Source organism: Bubalus bubalis, chromosome 6 (assembly GCF_019923935.1).
Source record: "Bubalus bubalis isolate 160015118507 breed Murrah chromosome 6, NDDB_SH_1, whole genome shotgun sequence".
In the NCBI taxonomy this organism is placed as follows: domain Eukaryota; kingdom Metazoa; phylum Chordata; class Mammalia; order Artiodactyla; family Bovidae; genus Bubalus; species Bubalus bubalis.
Genome location: NC_059162.1, coordinates 31,953,879 through 31,973,920, shown reverse-complemented (window position 1 = coordinate 31,973,920; position 20,042 = coordinate 31,953,879). Strand labels below are relative to the sequence as shown.

General features: G+C 47.0%; 1 protein-coding gene across 11 annotated transcripts in view; it reads right to left on the bottom strand.

The window, feature by feature from the left end:
• ADORA3 (adenosine A3 receptor) overlaps nt 1-20,042 on the bottom strand; it is a 58,357-nt gene that overhangs the window by 14,061 nt on the left and 24,254 nt on the right. For 2 of the 11 annotated variants that reach the window (XM_044944552.1, XM_006069467.3), the window contains exon 1: nt 6,763-7,708. The exons of 1 other annotated variant lie outside the window; for it this stretch is intronic. In XM_044944552.1, coding sequence (XP_044800487.1) covers nt 6,763-7,112 — 350 coding nt within the window. In that variant the 5' untranslated portion in view covers nt 7,113-7,708. Of the gene's footprint in view, nt 1-3,490; nt 4,594-6,762; nt 7,717-20,042 lie in introns of those variants that run through there. 8 more of the 11 variants (XM_044944553.2, XM_044944554.2, XM_044944556.1 and 5 more) reach the window with 7 other exon arrangements.

Sequence of the window (20,042 nt, the reverse complement as noted above, 5' to 3'; positions counted from 1 at the left end):
CAAGACTGCAAAACTGTAGAGCACTTCAGAGATTACAGAGAGACTTTACATATGCCACGCCCACCGAGTGGCCGGGGCAAGATGCAACCCGACTTTTCTCATTCCCATCTTACCCATTATAGTAACTAAGGGAAGAGTTTCTGTAGAAAATGTGCATTTAGTTCTAAGAAACAGAAGGTACAAGTGGACCATGGCCAAACCATATATAAAAATAGAAGTCTGGCCCACAACCAGCCCAGGAAACCAGCCCCTTATCTATAGTAACTGGCCCAGGAAGCCAGCCTGATATAAACCAGACGGATCGGAAGTCAGACCATTATTTCTAGTAACAATCCAGAAAGCCAAACAATAATCCCTGTAACAATTGGCCCCGCATGGCCAGGGCTAGATGAATAACTGACACCATCCCTAATTTTTGTCCTGCTTCCAACTAAAGACCAGCCCTAACTCACCACGCAGGATGCCCCACTTTTAGTCAGCCCACTGCGGTCTCCCCAGACCAATGGTCTCCAGTCAGGGTGCATCTGAAGCCTTCTTTCTTCCACCATAAAACCATCCCACTCTTCTCCTGCCTTTGAGACTCTGTCAGAGAGCAACGGGCAGTGGTTTCCTGGTGGCTCAGAGGCTAAGGGATCTGCCTGCAACACAGGGGACCTGGGTTCAATCCCTGGATTGGGAAGATTCCCTGGAAAAGGGAATAGCTACCCACTCTAGTATTCTTGTTTATGGGGTCACAAAGAGTCAGACACGGCTTAGTCACTAAATCTTAGTGGCTGACTCCTCTCTAGAAAGCTCAGAATAAATAGCCTTCATTTGTTCTCGTTTTGTTGGCCTTCACTATTTTCTATTGTTAATAAAAAGAAAAAAATCGGGTAAATAAGCCAGCTACTCAACATCTACCTTTGGTCCAGTGAATCTGTGTGGAAGAGGAGGAGGAGGCAAACCATGATTTTGTCTGGGTGGTCTCTTTACCTTATTCCTTTAAAATGAAAGCCCAACAGACACCTTTGACAATATGGCAACCCACTCCAGTACTCTTGCCTAGAAAATCCCATGGACAGAGGAGCCTGGTAGGCTGTAGTCCATGGGGTCTCAAAGAGTCGGACACGACTGAGCGACTTCACTTTCACTTTTCACTCTCATGCATTGGAGAAGGAAATGGCAACCCACTCCAGTGTTCTTGTCTGGAGAATCTCAGGGACGGGGGAGCCTGGTGGGCTGCCATCTATGGGGTCGCACAGAGTCGGACACGACTGAAGCGACTTAGCAGCAGCTGAAGGGAGGAGCCAGGAGACAGACACAGGGAAACTCCTGTGACACTAATCTTTAAACCTGAAACCAGGGTGGGTCTCACTACCTCTAGGCCAACTCCTCACCAGTGAGTCTTGCTTCATCTTTTTTGAGTTCATGCCCAAAGATACTTCACTGAAAGGCTTCTTCTGGGCTGGGAGAGCCCCTGAGCTCAAGAGATTCTCACTGACTCCCAAGATATGACTTCCTACAAGCCTTCAGTGGGTTTGCTAAGCAGTGAATATCAGAAAGGAAAAGAGAGAGAAGGAGGGGAGGAGGAAAAAGGGAAATAAAAGTTTTTCTGAAACTCAGGAGCTGCAGCTTTTCTGATGACACCAAATGACTCAGGACAGACTGCTGCCTTATTTTGAGAGAAACAGTTCCTTTAAATTAAGTCTTCCAAAAAAGGCATAGGTCAAATGTTGCTACAGCAACTGGGTTAGAGGCTGAGATCTAACCAGCATGTCCCTCAAGTCTCAAATTGAGTGAGACTCAGGTGAGTTGTTGGCAGACCAGTGTGCCAAGAATACCCATCACCCCCAAGTAAACCCAGGGCTTCATCCTGGAGGAGCATTTTCACTAAACCATAAAAATTAATTCAGGGGGAAAAGGCTGAAATCAAACAAAGGGATACAATTAAGAAAAAATTGGAGGTGGCAGAGACTTGCTTTTTTGAAACAAAAAAGATCCCCCAAAACATTTGATGGGGAGCTTGTCGGGAACAAAGTCCCCTTCTACATCCAGGGACCCTCAGGAATGGGGGTGGGCATTCCAGTCTTCTTCCTCTAACGCAGGAGCGTGAATGGTACCAGGAAGTGGGTGGGTGGGGTGACCAAGTGGGTTTGGCATTAGTAGAAAAAAACATGCAAACTTTAAACATCCCAGATAGTGCTGATTCTGCCTGGGCTGACAAAAGGAGACGCAAGAACATTTCCCTGAAGTGAAATGTTAACAAGATAAATATGGTTATCAGGCTCTGGCCTAAGATTAGGGTCAGGATAATCTCTCAGGACTAGTTGAGAATTAATAAGAAGCACATTTTCAGTACACGTGTCCTCTCTGATGTGGTTTAACTGAAATCCCCAGCTTGCTGTTCTCATCACGTTAACATACGTACTGTATTGACTTGGGACTGAGCATCCACGGCTGCAAATTTAGACTGCCTAATAAGAGATGCTACCTCCAAATTCCAGGGCCACACACAATGCCCAAATGACATGACTAGCATTCTATTCCTGTCTGGTGTCCCAACAGGAAATAGCAACTAAGGCAAAAACAAAAACAAACAAACAAAAAAAAAACCCAGCAGTACTCAAGTATACAAACCATAGCTTGTACTCATGATTCTGATAATTGTACATAAGGTGAACTTAAGAGTTTGGGCTTTGTAGAAGTTGCAAGTCCCGCTGCATGTCTAAGGATAGGTAGCAAGAATGTTGGGTTCTCCCATAAAGCAGGGCTGCCTTGAAATCCTGGTGCTCATACTGATTAATTATGTGATTGTGGACAAGTTACTTAAACTCTCTGTACTTCAGTTTTTTCTTCTGCAAAATAGAGATGGTAGTGAGGATGGGACCTCAAAGACTATCAGGACCAAAAGAGAGAACACATGTAAAATAGTACATAGCAAGTGAAAGTGTTAGTCGCTTAGTCGTGTCCGATTTTTTGTGACCCCTTAGACTGTAGCCCACCAGGTTCCTCTGTCCATGGGATTTTCCAGACAAGAATACTGGAGCGGGTTGCTATTTCCTTCTCCAGGGGATCTTCCTGACCGAGGAATCGAACCCAAATCTCCCACTTTGCAAGCAGACTCTTTACTATCTGAGCCACTAGGAAAGTGTATACAACATGCTCAACAAATAATATTAATAGCTGTCTGGTGTCTCTTTTTGCCCCTCTCCCACTATTCCTATTAAAATAAAATACCAGAGGAAATAATTTAAGACTCATGTCTAAGAGAGAATTGTTTCTTCTCTATCCCTTGATGAATGGTTCAGAAAGCTGACAAATACTCTGATCAGCCCAGGAAAAAGGTGCAGAGTGTGCTGGGGCCAGGGGTGAGGGTCTCAGAATTTACACAGAATTTATAGGAGAAGGTGTCACATGGCATCACATAGCAAGCAGGCTGAGTGCCAGGAGCAGCCAGCTGGGTCTTCCAGCCCCAAGTGACCCTGACCCTCAGCAGAGAGTTATAAAAAAGTTAGTTATCATCTTTTATTCATTCAATACATTTACAGCTGAATCCAGAAAGTTAAATTCCCCTTAAACGCAATTCAGTCCTTGCATTCCATCATCTTCCAGGCAACTGCTGAGAGCAGGGTTCTCTGCATAGTTCCACAGTGAAGCGGAACTGAGTCACCATCATGTACATATCAAGCCTGATCAGTCCCCTTTTGTCAGTAAGTCAATGAAGCATCCTTCAGATTCCATAACTTCTGTTAGAGGAGAAGACACGTAGCAGTAACAATGGAGCATTGTCCTCAAGTCAGATACCCAGAAAAGAAGGACATGAAAAAAAGAAAAAAATGAATTAGAGAAAGAGGACACTGGGAAGGACATAGAGGCAGCCAGCCAAATGCTTTCCGCATCAGTAGGAGGAATCAAAGACATGAGCGGAAGACATCCCAGGTGGAAAGGCCCTCAAGTGTCGATGCCGAATCTGAAGGTCAATGAGATGGACAGCCATCATTCATGGATAGCTACTCAGAAGCCTGCTCAATGCTTGGGTCCATGGACTTAGAGGGCTGGCAGATCACACAGGCTTTGAGGATCAAGAGATAGGTTTCCTTAAACTTCTTTATTTTATAAGCATAGACGATAGGGTTCATCATGGAGTTGGCGTGGGAGAGCAGGATGCCCAAGTACAGCACAATTTGCGGCACTTCACCGTTAAAGTAGATGATACAGTTGATGATGGACAAAGGCAGCCAGGACAAAGCAAACAAGAAAAGAACCAGTGACAGAGACTTGGCTGTCTTGAACTCCCGTCCATAGAATGCACCTGTCTCTTTGGAGCCAGAAAAGTTCTGACTGAGTCGGTTCCGGATGACATAGAAGATATCAAAGTAGATGGCACACATGACGACCAGGGGAATGAGAATCCACGTGAAGAAACTGAAGTAGACCATGTAATCCATCCTCATGACCGAACGGAATTGGCAGGGTAGGAAGGTAAGATTTTTGTCTACTGAGCTCAGTTTCATGTTCCAGCCAAACATGGGGGTCGATCCCACCAGGAATGACACCAGCCAGCAAAGGCCCAGAGCCAACCATATTCTTCTTTGCGTGGTGACTCTCCTGTATCTGTTTGCATGGAAGAGAGTCAGTGAGTTCACAGCAGAAATTGCTAACGAGTGGGGGGAGATAGAGCTGGACTGTTGGGATTCTATGGTGATTTCAACTAAACTCTACTGGATATGAAGACGAGATGAGAAGAGAAAAATCCAGCAAAGTTTTCTGGGGACTTTTCTAAAGAAGTACAATCTACAATACATCAGGAGTATGTTGCCAAGGGCTTCCCTACTGGCTCAGTGGTAAAGAATTCACCTGCCATGTAGAAAATGCAGGTTCGATCCCTGGGTTGGGAAGATCCCCTGGAGGAGGAAATAGCAACCCATTCCAGTATTCTTGCCTGGGGGATCCCATGGACAGAGAAGCCTGGTGGGCTACAACCTATAGGGTTGCAAAAGAGTCAGACACGACTTAGTGACTAAAGAACAGCAACAACATGTTGCCGGCAATTGGGGCTTGCATGCCCCTCTCACAGCGCCATTTCCAGTCCAAGAATTCTTCAATTCCTGGGAGGTAAGAGTTCTTGAAGTCTCCTAGGATCACCTACCTGAGAAGAAGTAATCTGCTCAAAGCATGTTTTCCTGCTGCGTTCTGCACTATTTTTTTTTGGCTGTCGTGCTGACATCCATCATTCAGACTCGGCCTCTCCCATACTTCCTCTCTACCTGGGTCTGTCCCTGCTTCTCTATGTTTTTCAAACCCTTGATGTTTGAATTAGAGTCTGCTGCTGCTGCTGCAGCGTCACTTCAATCATGTCCGACTCTGTGCGACCCCATAGACGGCAGCCCACCAGGCTCCCCCGTCCCTGGGATTCTCCAGGCAAGAACATTGGAGTGGGTTGCCATTTCCTTCTCCAGTGCATGAAAGTGAAAAGTGAAAGTGAAGTTGCTCAGTCGTGTCCGACTCTTAGCGACCCCATGGACTGCAGCCTGCCAGGCTCCTCCGTCCATGGGATTTTCCAGGCAAGAGTACTGGAGTGGGGTGCCATTGCCTTCTCCGGAGTTAGAGTCTATGGAGCTGCAAAAGTTGTGTTGAAGTTCTTCCAGGACCTTAAAAGACTCACCCAATCAGAAGTCACCATTTCTCCTTAAACTATTCATCCTGGTAACATTCTACACAGACTACAAGAAGAAAGTGGATTTTATTAAGTACTGGCTATGTACTCAGTAGACTTTCTCTCAACGAAATCTCATGACAAACCCGGGATATTCTTATGACAATCTCCATTTCATTGTCGGTTATGCTGCAGATCAGAGTACTGACAGCTACGATTTACTGAGCACAGACTCTTTGTTGACATTTTTCTAAGAGCTTTACATGTGCTAACTCACTTGACCTTACCAGGAAGGTGCAATTATGATCCCCATTCTATGGGCAAAAAAAAAATGAAACAGACAAGCAACTTGTAGAAGCTAAAAGTGATGGAACTAAAATTGAATGGAGGACAGTCTGAGTTCAGAGCTTTGCAACACCATGCTGAAGAACTAAGACACAGAAAGTTAAATAACTTGCCCAAGATCAGACCTCAAGATCTGAGATTTGAACTAATGCTTGTTTGTATCCGAAGTCGTCTGTAGCTCCCTCGCCATGCTCTTTCCCCAAGAGAAGAGAGGAGCAACGAGGGACCAGTGTGATTCAGGACACCTGGGGAATTATTCATTTGGCAGTCTGTTCTGTCCACATGGTCACACGAAAAGTTGTTACTACTTTCTGCAATGGAGAACTTTTTTGGTCCCCTTCACATCATGGAAGAGGAAGCAAAATTACAGTAACTTTAAAATAGCCTACATTTGTAAACAACAGAACCATCAGTTTATCTCTTTTTTTCTCTCAGCTTATCATCTAGCATGTTTCTATAATTTCTAATAATCAAGAGCATTTTTCACTAATTAAAGATGGATCAAGATTTTATCATCTTTAGCCCCTGCCCCAGGGGATATCGAGCAGGTACTCCCTATCAGTGGGGTAGGGGGGACTGGAGGATTCCTCATTCCTTGTTCCCAAGTCTCTGCTTATCATTGCTAAACCCTTCACACATCAAATGGTGAAAAGAACCACTTTCAAGCTCAGAGGCCAATTTGGATTTGTTTCCACTTAAAGTCTTGGATCTGGACTTGTAGCTCCATTTCCCAGACACTTATATATATCACCACCGACACCACTCCTCTTTAGGCAAGTTACCTGACTGTGAGCTTGACCCGCAGGTATCGGTCCACGGCAATGGCTAGCAAGGACATGATGGATGCGTGGGTGAAGATCATCAGCAAGCAGGTCATGAGAAGGCAGCTATAAAAGTGGATTGTGACACCCAGGCTGATGACAATGGCCAAAGGCATAACCAGCACCCCAACAGCAATGTCAGCCAGAGCTAGGGAGACAATGAAATAGAAGGTGGTGGTCTGCAGGCTGGGGTTCAGTTTGACCACCCAAATGACCAGAACGTTGCCCACTATGGCGCAGAGCCCGATGAGAATCTCCACAGAGATGTAGGTAATGCTGGCCAAGGACACGGCAGTGCTGTTGACAGGCATCTCGTTTTCCAAGAGGAGACTCCCAGGTGAGTAGTGTCCCAACAAGATCCGTGTGGGCCAGTCCACCTAGCTCTTGCCACACATCCTGCCAGAGGTCCAGGTGTAGCAGCCACAGTCCAGAACTCACAACTCACCCATTCCTTCTCTTCTCTGGTGGCACCCTGTCTCCTTAGAGAGATTCCATCACATGGCCATCATTTCCAGCCCTGACACAGGCCACACATCTCCAAGCTTGCAGAAGTCTGGGGAGGACAGTTCTCTGTGACGGAATGTGAAAGTGCAGCTGCTCTTAGTTCCCCTGCCCCTGGAGGGCTACCCACACTCCATCGAGATAAGCAACGCTCTTTAGTAGTGTTTCAGGAAGTGAGATGGGCCAAGAGGAAGCACAGAGCTAGGAACACTCAGCAAGAAAATGGAAAGAAGGGGTTGAGGGATGTTTGCAGCATGGAGAAGCTTCAGCATTTATTTACTCAGGGACTAGATAAGAATGTCACACTGGGTGGAAAAGGAACTGGGAGCACTGACTATGTAATAATATTCTGGCTTTCTGCTGACTTAGCAGAGGCAAAAAGAACACACAGAAGAAAAGAAGTAGATTCTGGTTTTGTTGTTGTTCAGTCACTACGTTGTATCTGACTCTTTGCAATCCCATGGACTGCAACACACCAGTCTTTCCTGTCCTTCACTATCTCCCAGAGTTTGCTCAAACTCATGTCCACTGAGTCAATGATGCCATCCAACCATCTCATCCTTGGCTGTCCCCTTCTCCTCCTCCTGCCCTCAATCTTTCCCAGAATCAGGGTCTTTTCCAGTGAGTCAGCTCTTCACATCAGGTGATCAAAGTACTGGAGCTTCAGCTTCAGCATCAATACTTCCAGTGAATATTCAAGGTTGATTTCCTTTAGGATTGACCTGTTTGATCTCCTTGCTGTCTAAGGGACTCTCAAGAGTTTTCCCCAACACCACAGTTCAAATCATCAATTTTTTTGGTGCTCAGCCTTGTTTATGGTCCAACACTCACATCTGTACATGACTACTGGAAAAACCATGGGTTTGACTAGACGGACCTTTATAGGCAAAGTGATTTCTCTGCTTTTTAATACCCAGGTTTGTCATAATTTTTCTTCCAAGGAGCAAATGCCTTTTAATTTCGTGGTTGCAGTCACCATCCACAATGATTTTGGAGCCCAAGAAAATAAAATCTGTCATTGTTGCCATTTTTTCCTATCTATTTGCCATGAAGTAATGGGACTGGATGCCATGGTCTTAGTTTTCTGAATGTTGAGCTTTGAGCCAACTTTTTCACTCTCCTCTTTCACTTTCATCAAGAGGCTCTTTAGTTCCTCTTCACTTTCTACCATTAAGGCAGTGTCATCTGCATATCTGAGGTTATTGATATTTCTCCTGGCAATCTTGATTCCGGCTTGTGATTCATCCAGCCCCACATTTGCATGATGTACTCTGCATAGAAGTTAGTCAGGGTTACAATATACAGCCAGATGTACTCCTTTCCCAATTTTGAACCAGTCTGTTGTTCCATGTCTGGTTCTAATTGCTACTTCTTGACCTGCATACAGGTTTCTCAGGAGACAGGTAAGGTGGTCTGGTATTCCCATCTCTTTAAGAATTTTCTGCAGTTTGTTGTGATCCACATAGTCAAAGGCTTTAGCATAGTCAATGAAGCAGATGTTTTCCTGGAATTCTCTTACTTTTTCTATGATCCAACAGATGTTGGCAATTTGATCTCTGGTGGCAGGTTCTTAAACTTAGACAGAATTTACTCCATCTGAGTACATGCCATAGACTGACTGACTGTGTCACCCCAAACTCACAGGTTGAATTCTGACCTTCAAAGTCAAGGCATTTGGAGGGGGAGGCTTTGGGAGGTTATTAGGTCATGAGGGTGGAGGTTTCATTAATAGGATTAGGGTCCTTATGACAGAGACCCCACAGAGCTCTCTTGCCCCTTCCACCATCTATGTATCAGGAAGAAGGCTCTCATCAGACACAGGTCGACATGCTGACCTAGGACTTAAGAGCCCTCCAGAACTGTGAGAAATAAATTTCTCTTGTTTCTAAGTCCCTTAGACTTTAGTATTTGGTATATCAACCCAACTGACTAAGACAGTGTATAACAGTTAATATGGAGAATTCAGTCACATGAGTTGACCCTGTTGGGCATGGCTGAACATGGCAATACATGGCAAGCCTTTGTATTGAAGATCTTTTGCCAAAGGGACAAACTAAGATTCTCTGTTCAGATGAACAAAACTTCAGCAACTCCCATAAGCCCCTAAAGCATCACATCTGCTGACCCTCAACTCCCCTTCTTAGCCCATACTGTGGGCTCGCTCACTCTAGCAACCAGCCTGTATCAAATCTATTTGAAGGACAACAGGGATGATCAGCGATGCAGAAAAGAGGGAAAGAGCAGCATGTGCACATAATTACATGGCGGACCTCCTGCCCCAAGCCCTGCCCCCACCCTGCAGAAATAGCTACGAATTCTCTGTATCTATGTTGTGCACTGTCTTAGTAATTTGGGCTGATATGCCAAATACGAAAGCTGAAGTTGCTCACCTGGTTTCAACTCCTGGGAATCAGACACTTGAAATGCAATTGTGATTTGGAGTCCACCCTGATGGCTCAAACTGTAAAGAGTCTTCCTGCAATGTGGGAGACCTGGGTTTGATCCCTGGGTTGGGAAGATCCCCTGGAGAAAGAAACGGCAACCCACTCCAGTATTCTTGCCTTGAGAATTCCATGCACAGAGGAGCCTGGCGGGCTCCAGTACATGGGGTCACACAGAGTCAGACACGACTGAGCAACTAACACTTACTGGTTCAGGGATTTCTCCATGCTGCCCAAAAGGGTTATTTAGAGAGCTAGCAAAAGGAACAGTTGAACCTAGGTCCACACTGTGGATTGAAGGATTTATAACATTTACCTCTAAGCACCAATCTATGGAGAGCCACAAATAAAATTCGACCATCACAGGAATGCTGTTCTGGTGTTTACTAACAAACACCTCTCACTGGGGCATGGGCGAGATGCCTCGGCATGGGGCCTGCCAGGGTCTTCTTAAGTTGTTCTGTTTCTGTATCATCCATTGATACCCTACCAAGTCTGTCTGGCATGCCTTGCTCATTCCTGCTAGACTTGCCACATATCCCTGAGCGGACACCCCAGGTAATAAGGGGTAGCCCTCTTCAACTGCATTTCTGTCGCCCCAGCATTTTCCAGCATTAGCTGTGCCTCCACCCCTGCACTTTGGGAATGCGAACGGTGTCACCAGCCTCCAACATAAGTAAGTAAGTAAGCCACTCGGTCGTGTCTGATTCTTTGCCACCCCATGGACTATACAGTCCAAGGAATTCTCCAGGCCACAATACTGGGGTGGGTAGCCTTCCCCTTCTCCAGGGGATCTTCCAATCCTGGGGATCGAACCCAGGTCTCCTGCATTGCAGGCAGAATCTTCACCACCTGAGCCACCAGGGAAGCCCAAGGATACTGCAGTGGGTAGCCTATCCCTTCTTCAGTGGATCTTACCGACCCAGGAATCGAACTGGGGTCTCCTGCCTTGCAGGTGGATTCTTTACCAACTGAGCTATCAAGGAAGCCCTAACCTCCAACATGGTGAATGTCTCTACTGTGGCTGCTCTCTTTATCTCTGTGCTCAGGAGAAGGAATTCATAGAGAGCAATTTCTAGGAGGCTGCATGCTCCCAAAACAAGCCTTTCTGTAAGTCCACTATAAAGCAGTTGTTGAATCTGGGTTTGTTGTTGTTTAGTCACTTAGTGGTGTCCGACTCTTTGCCCACCAGGCAAGAATACTGGAGTGGGTTGCCTTTTCCTTCTCTAGGGATCGAACCCACGTCTCCTGTGTCTCCTGCCTTAGCAGGTGGATTCTTTACCACTGAGCCATGAGGGAAGTCTGCTGCATCTTGGTAACTCACTGCAATAAAAGATACCCCGGCTCTTGGCCCTTGGCCACCCAGTAGCACCAAATAACCTTATATAAGAGAAACCCTCTGGGGAAGGGATGAGACGCTAACTGGTTGTGGTGATGGGATAGCTAAGGAGCACTTTTCCTGGAGGACTTGGTAACCCCTAGGGTTACCTAGGGTGGCCAAGGACAGAGGGAGTTGGCTCATGGCAGAACGGAGCACAGACCTCTGCTCCGTCTTGTGACTGGTCAGAGAGTGGCCAGCTTCTGCATTTAGAAAGAAAAAGGTTGTGGCCCTTGTATGGTTGTGGGCCAGAAGCTTCAGTAGGGAAAGGTAGTAGAGGCCAGGGAAAATCCCTGAACCATGGATCCATCACAAGAGAAGTGGGCTGAGCCCTGAGGGATGGATGTGACAGCTGGAAACCCGGACTGGTGTGTGTTTTCAGGTTCCAGCCCATTTCCTCTCCTTTAAGACCCAGGTGAGTCCTTCTGGGTTTGAGAAACCAAGGACAGGAGGGTTTGCCCAAGGACCAGTTGCAAGGGCAGTGTGGTGGGGCAGGGTGGCCTGTAGGAGAATAACCCCCAGGAAAAAGGGGAGGCAGGGAACAAACTTGCAGCCACCAACTCAGCCACCTCACCCCTTAGGAACTGTTCCTTGAACCCTCTGCACAGACCTGGGGAATTCCCTCTCTGTGAATAACAGAAGCCCTTCCTTTGTATTTTCTGAGTTGATAGAGCTCATCTCTGTTCAGGGGGGCTGAGCTGAGGGGTGGTGGGGAAAGGCTTTCACAGTGACTTAGCCCCCCAGGAAGGGACACTGAGTGTCCTTTTCATTCTAGATTAAATATCGAAGAGCAGCCAGGGAGAGGACAGAGAAACCAGGAGGAATGGTCACCTTCCCGCATTCCCCACCCCTGCCCACAGCCATTCTTAGTCAGGGAACCGGCCTCATCACCGCTGAGCTGCCTAACCCAGCCCCCGATTCCAGTGGCTCCACAGCCTCCGTGTTGCCCGCGGGATCAAGCGCAGACTCCTCCTAATGGCGTACAGACTCTGCTGCGGGCTCTCCCAGCCCCTTCAGCCTCCTGTTGCCTGGTTCCCGGGGAAACCTAAGCGCCTTGGGGGCTCGGGGCGTGCTCTTTCACTTCCTCTGCCCTGTGCGCACTGCTCCTTTCTGTCTAGGAAGGCCCTTCTCCCTTGCATCTACCCAGAAAACAAGCCCCTCTCCTTCCAGCCTCTTCTCAAACAGAACTTTGAAGAACACTTTGCAGACACCACCCCTCCTCCCATGGCTGGGGCTATACAATCCTTGTGAGCTCTTGGAGGGCAGGAATCTCCCCTTTTCATTTCTTTCAACCAAGTACCACAGCGCCTGGCAACTACTAGATGCTCAGGATACTGACAAATGGATAGGAAAGCACCTCAGTGAACCAGGGGCATAATAAACTCGGCACTAGGTATAGAATACCAGGAAGCCAGCTAGGACCTGTGAAGCACTTTCTATTCTACAGCTGCTGTGTTGATTGTGTGTGTGTGTGTGTGTGTGTGTGTTGATGTTTTTATACACCTAATCTCTTGCAGTGTTATCTGATGAAATATATGCTGTCATTACCGTTGAGGATCAGAAGTGTGAAGTAACTTGCCCCAGGATACTGAGCTAGAAAGTGGCAGAGCTGGTGGCAAACCCAGGCTCCTGGCTTCAGTAAATCAATAAGCGAGTGAACAAGCTTTCACAAGTATAAGCTGTCCCTGGATTTACTGTTGCCATATTGTCAACTAGAGGTTCTACGCTCACATCTGGAAAAGAAAGTGGCGACCAAGACCACCGAAACACAGAACAAGAATAACACAGGCCAAGCAGCAAATCTGAGTGAGAAAGAGATGGAGGAAGCAGAGACCGCTAGAGCAGCCTGGGTTCCCAGGGGAGCTCTGTGCCAGGAAGAAAACCTTTTGTTGGACCAAGGTCCCATACACAAAAAATTTAATAAGATAAATTGTAAATGAAACGTGGCTCAGGTCATTTTCCCATCTAAAAGAAGGCCCATGTCTGTTTCAGATCTACTGAAAGAAACCTGAAAACTCTGGAGGAGAGAAGACTCTGGGAGGAACCATGAGCCTGAATGGGGGAAACAGCAACAGACTTCTAGGAAAGGCCTCGGGTGTCCCAAAGCCTGCCCCAGTGCCACCTTGGGCTGATGCAGCTGGACTTAGGTCAGCCACGATGCTGGAGTTCTGCTTAAAATCCTAAGAGCCTGGCCAGAGATGATTCATCGGATCCTCTGCAGCTTCTCAGAAAAGCCTGAGAAACCCCAGCAACCAGCCTGCAGTAACCACAAGGTGCAGTGTTAGGAGGCACCAGAGACAGCGCTCTGGAGCTGCAGGGCTAGTACAGTGGCGCTGACACAGGACATCATTGGCAGAAGGTGGCGGCTTCTGCCCGGGCCTGCTCTCACTGACTCCACTGCTGCCTGCGGAGCTGCACAAAACCACCTTGCTCACTTCCTCCTGGCCCCATTGCCACTTCCCCAAAGCCCTATATTTTTACAGAGCTTGATGCTTGCGAGCCAACAGCCGAGGCTTAGAAAGAACGAGTGCTCAGAGTCACCCCAGGACGGTGGCCAGCTCTTACTACCCCCCTCTCCCAGGCCCCCCTTGCTTCTCTGCCTCTCAGTTAAGCCAGAGGGTGGAGACTGGGCTTATTTGAAGCCACCATCCCCTGGGTGCTTCCTACTAGGGCTTCAGTTATAACCAAGGAGCCAGGGACTCCCTGGAGTCTGAGTTCAGGAGGCTCACATAGAGCCAGTCTGAGAGGGGAGGAGAGAGGTCAAGGTTCCTTCACTCTGAGCAACAGGAAATCCTGCCCAGCCAAGGAGAACTGTTCCTGGCGCCTACGCCCCACCCACCCTTTCTGAGTGTGTCAGAAGTTCTCTGGGATCTAGTGGAGAATCTGAGAAGGGTTCAGCTAACTGTTTGTTCCAGGTTCTAGGCACTTAGGAAATGATGAGGTGTTCCAACTGCAGGAGTCTCAGTGGATAGAGGCTTTTTATTCTTGTGTCCCTGTTGGGACGCTATGTGCAGCAATGACCAGCAGGTGGCAGCACATTTCCACTGCCACTCAGGATGCTGGCTAAGCAAGAAAGTAAAGCAAGAACTTGGGGGTTCCACTTCCGCAATGTCTAGCCAGCCCCCTCAGATTGTTCAGAAAATGAAAGAGAAGACTAAGGGCAAGGGAGACACGGAGAAGACTTCCCTGGAGTCCAGTGGTTGAAAATCTGCCTGCCAATGCAGGGGACATGGGTTTGATCCCTGGTCCAGGAAAATCCCTCATGCCTCAGGGTAAATAAGCCCGCATACCCGTGTTCTAGAGCTTGAGCTCTGCAACAAGAGAAGGCACTGCAATGAGAAGCTCGCTCACTGCAACTAAAGAACAGGCCCGGCTCTCCGCAATAGAGAAAAGCCCAAGAAGCAATGAAGACCCAGCACAGCCAAAAATAAATATATAAAATTTTTTTTTTAAAGAGAGACATGGAGAGGTTGCCGTCTGTTTACATTCTTTCATTTTAGACAGAATATATGCATTTTTATTAATAGATCACAGAAATGTGTGAATTCCTGTTACTAATATGTCTGTCATTGAGTATAAAATCAATGAGTTAAATAGCCTGTTCTTTGATTAAGCTATTATCCAAGATCTAAACAGAAAGTTGGACATATAGCAAGTAGTCAATTAATACACTGAGTTAATTACATAAACATTGAAATTAGACAACTAAGCTTTTGAATTATTTTAAATGAAATTCTGAAAAAAATTTGCTAATATATTATTAAACAACTCATGAAAGTTAGCGTGCTTTATCAGACTCTGAAGGAGACTTTTAATTGACTTTGAAAAGACTATCATAGCTTTTTTTATTAAAAAATGTTTATTCTCATCTAGAATAGTTTTAATTGCTTACAAGTAAGATGTAAAAATATAAGCAAAGTTTCCCATGGGGGGGTGTGTGTGTGTGTGTGTGTCTATATCTATATCTACCTATCTAATATATATATATATATATATATATATACTCTTAAATCAACTTGAGTTGACATTCATTTGCCATCTGCCTGCATTCAATACAATCTCAAAGAATATTCCTGGGCAGTACAAAATTTCATTCTCTTGACTCAAGGAGACTAATAAGCAGGTTCTCCTTTCAAATCTGTGTGTGTTCCAATAAAAGCAATATTTGTTGTTCATCATCGTGTGCAAAGCACCTCACATGTCCCACCTCACTAAATTAATGTAACAATCTCACCGGGCAGGTATCATTCGTCTCACCTCCCAGCAGAAGAAACTAAGGCAGATAGACAGAGGAATCTACTCAAGGTTGTCCATCTGGTCAGAGGCAGTGTGAGAATGGAGCCATCTCACTCAGAGGGAGACAGAAACCCCCAGGGGAGGTCCCATCAGGATGTTTCCCTCCTTATACTTGTGTCACCAGACACTCCCTCACTGCCTGCCAGTCTCTCACCTATCCTGTCCCTTCTATCCTAAATGTTTCCAGCAAGGCCATGCCCTGGTCCCTTCTTTTTACCGTCTGCCTGACAAATGTGATGCCGCTCCTGCAGTAACTGGGTGAGAGCTCCCCCGTGTTGATGACATATGTGTCTCCCCCTCCTACTCCACAAGGCCTCTCATATTTATGCTCATGAGAGCTGCATGAGATGGTGCCAACCAACCTGTGCCAGGCACCCTGCCAGGGATTATACACACATCATTATGCAGCGACCCTGCAAGTGACTTATTAGATCCATTTCACAGATGAGGAAACTAAGGCATGGTGGCCACTGAATGACTTGCTCTGGGCAACACAGCCAGCAAATGACAGAACTGGGCCCAAACCCAAGTCCGTCTTGGCTTCAGTGCCCTGGCTTGTCTCAGTGAACCACATGAGGACAGTACACATCAATTATGCCAAAACCCCACTTGTCATTTTGGGCAGACATTCTTCAGTGTCCTAATGGATAAGACTTGCTTCATAGGTCAAGCCAGCTGCTAGGGGCAGCGTGTCACTGGGTCAACTGTCTGTGCTCCATCTCCTGCCAAAGCTCAGCTCAGCAGGAGGTTACCCTGGGCCAGTGGTGGAGGGAAGCCAGCCCCCTCTCCCTCCACGCTCTACGTGCTGCTCCTGCAGGGAGCATATTAGACAATGCTGTCCTAGAACCATGTCACTTTAGTTCCCTGCTGAAACGTATTCCCAGACAATCTTATCCTCTCTGCTTTTTATTAAAGGTAAATATAGAAAGCTGTCAGTGGAAGTATGTCTTGCATTTCATCATGACCCGAGATACTATCTACTGCTATGTTCCCTGCAGAAAGTTCCTAAGGATACATTTCGTCAAGCAGTTTAGTGCTAGGGGGAAAAAAAAAGCTGCTTTCCTTAATAAACTAGCCTGCTTTGTTGAACTGCTGAGTGGGAGAGTTTTGCATAATTTGGTTTTCCATGGGCAGCCAAGAAGCTCAGCACTGGGGTCCTGTCTCAGTAATCACTCTCTGCTTACGTCTCCCATGACACCTACATGCCCCATATCAGCCCTTGGTACCTGGTGTACTGGAACTCTTCATGCCCCTCCTTTTACTATCAACGGTTCCCAATCTTTTTATAAGTAGCTACTGCTGCTACTAAGTCACTTCAGTCGTGTCTGACTCTGTGTGACCCCATAGACGGCAGCCCACCAGGCTCCGCCGTCCCTGGGATTCTCCAGGCAAGAACACTGGAGTGGGCTGCCATCTCCTTCTCCAATGCATGAAAGTGAAAAGTGAAAGTGAAGTTGCTCAGTTGTGTCCGACTCTTAGCGACCCCATGGACTACAGCCCACCAGACTCCTCCGTCCATGGGATTTTCCAGGTAAGAGTACTGGAGTGAGATGCCATTGCCTTCTCTGTTTTATAAGTAGGCAAGGTGTAAGGTGGGCTGCCGTCTATGGGGTCGCACAGAGTCGGATACAACTGAAGCAACTTAGCAGTAGCAGTAGCAGCAGCAAGGTGCAAATGATAATTTCACAGAACTAGCGTTATAAGGAGGGGCCTCCCTGGTAGCTCAGCGGTAAAGAATTTGCCTGCAGTGCAGGAGACACAGGTTTGATCCTTGGGTCAGGAAGACGCCTTGGAGAAGAAAATGGCAACCCACTCCAGTATTCTTGCCTGGGAAATCCCATAGACAGAGGAGCCTGGCAGGCTACAGTCCAGGGGGCCGCAAAAGAGTGGGTTCATGACTTAGCGACTGAACAACAACAACATTACAAGGTCTGTTAGTGTTTATTTCAAAGGCAGGCCTGAAGCTTGATTATCTCACGCTGTTATATAAGATTCTTGTCATTCCCTGCCTGCCCCCCTCCATGATTTTGGGGTAAGGATTTTATTTGAAAAGTGGGCCATAATCATATTTTACATTATCAGTTTGGACAAAAGAGAAAAAAAAAAAAAAAAAACTATTGAAACTGGAAATGCCCTCTGGGATTAAGTGAGCACTTTGGGAAAAGCTTTCAATACAATGCTTGAAGCCTCAGTATCTAGCAGGATCTAGTAAATGCTCCCTTAGGAATGATGCTTATAGAGCATAATATGATGATTCCCCAGGTAGAACTTGTTTTTATTTATGTAACCCCTCCCACTTCCCCAAAGGATTGAAGTTACTACCAGGCTGAGTCAATAGCTTCCTCTTGTGTCCTCCCACGTCAGCTCACACATTCCTCTGTTGGAGCATTTATTACACCGCTCTGTAGTTATTTATTTACATGACTGCTCCTCTCACTAGCTGGTAAACCCCCAGTACATAGTAAACTCCTTAAATACACTCCATAAGAAGTTATGTCTATTCATGTTTTTGTCTCCCTCCCAATCCCCTTATCGCAAAAGTACCAAGAGGCTGAAACAGTACCTGGGACATAGGAAACCTACAATAAATTCTCACTGAATGTGTGATGTATTATTATTCTCAGGTCTTTCTGCTCCTTACATTGCAAGAACGCTGACCATACCTCTCTACGGCCAGTGAGGCGTCAGAACGGATCTAGGAGACCGCTTCCTCAACAAAAATAGCATTTTGCATCTAACTTCAATTGCACACCAATACAGATAGACAGCAGCAGTTCTCTGGTCAAAGTTTGGGTCTGGTCAAAGGGACCCTCAGACAAACTGTCTGATATTTACATTAGAGTTTGTGGTTTCAGCATTTAAACATGCAATTGTCTGTTTCATTCTCTCATCTCTGTGATATGTCTAAAATGGTGCCCTCTACAAACACACACACACAAACACACACACTCTCTCTCTCACACATGCACTCGCTAACGTGTTTCCTGTATTACTCCTTTCACAACCAAAATTCTTCATCAAAGTTTATTTCTTTTTTCACTTGTCAGGTCACTGCCTCTACCTGCAGGACCCAGAACCACCTCTGGCCCTGACTGGCCCATTTAATGTGACACATGATGTAAGGGGCTCATGAAACCCTGGATCATTGTGTTTGGTGTGAGGTTTCCAGGATGTGAGGACTTGGGGTAGGAGGAAGCACCAGAGGAGTCTGATGCCCACAGTCTGATGTTCAAGGTCAAACCTGGAACAAGCACTCCAGGTTCTTCACTAGAAGAAATGTTGATAATCCACATGGTTGGGCATCCATAAGGATGTTACGTCCCCAGGTCCTGTGTTTTCTTAGGGTTGATTCAGTCTCTCGCTGGAAGGGCTCTATCAGTGTTCTGCTTTACTGGCTCCTTTGTCACTCTGGTCCCCATCTCTCTGAATCTCCAAACAGCCTTCGACCTTCCAATCAAGCCTGTATTTGATGTTTTTTTTCTTCTTTCATGGCTGCACTTGATCGTTGACCACTCACTCTGCCAATCAGCCCATGCAGTGGGTGCCACAGTGGATGCTAATGAGTCACACCTAGAGCACCCCAGATGTGCTTAATGGATGCTCAGTTGTGTGGAGACGCTTAACAGCACTGCACACCTGTGCCTCTTCATCCCGGTGCCAGGCCTGTCCCCACTCTGCTCCCGGAGAGAAATCACTGGCGGGTCCATCCCTGTGCTGTGAAACACGCCCATCTGTCTTTTTTGAACTCTGTTTCTAAATGGATGATGGTGGACAAATTCTTCATTCTGAGTCTGCCTTTCCCCCTTGATAACCTGAACAAGGGCGGAGGGAAGCACTGTGGGCATGGCAGTTGGCACAGAACTGGGCCCACAGCCTGGCTCACCACCCCCTGTGCCAGTGTGTGAGCACTACTGGGGAGTGTCTGTGTTGCCCCATTAAGGCTACTCCAGACCCAGCCCAGTGCTCCCCTTAGGAGGTGCTTGATGAATATTGAATAGAAGGAAAATCATTCCATACCTACCACCCTCCCCAAACTGTGAGATACAGGCCTGCTGGGAACGACTGAGGACACAGTCCCCAGACACTGGTCTCTTCAGGGTTGACTCTCCTAGTCTCACGGGAGCGGCTCTACTCCCACCCAGCTCCCCTGTCGGTGCTCCTGGCTTCTGAAACAGGAAGCTCCCAAGGGAGATTTGCAGGAGGCAGTGCCCTCTTTTTCTCCCTTCTCCGTGTTTGCCAGGGTAGCCTTGCTTACCCTGTTCCAAGTGGTGTGTCAGCACTGGGAATGGTGCCCACCCACCCAGGGAAGCAGAAGCAAGGAACCTTGCTGGGCTCACAGCAGTCCCACCCATGATTTTTCGGAGTGCCTCAGATCTAAAAATGCTCAGTTCCAGACATGCAGCCTGCTGGTCACTAGTACCTAAGAGCCACTCAGGCCCCTCACTTGCCACAGGTGATGCTCTCCCAGTGCCGGTCTCAGATTACCCCAGGCACTAATCACAGTTTCCATTTCTCATGTGTCATTCATTCTGGAGGACCATGCACATCACTCGACGCTGTTCACCACTATGAAGGGCCCCTCCCGCGCAGGCTGTGAAGGTTGCTGAATGTTACAGCCACCTTCT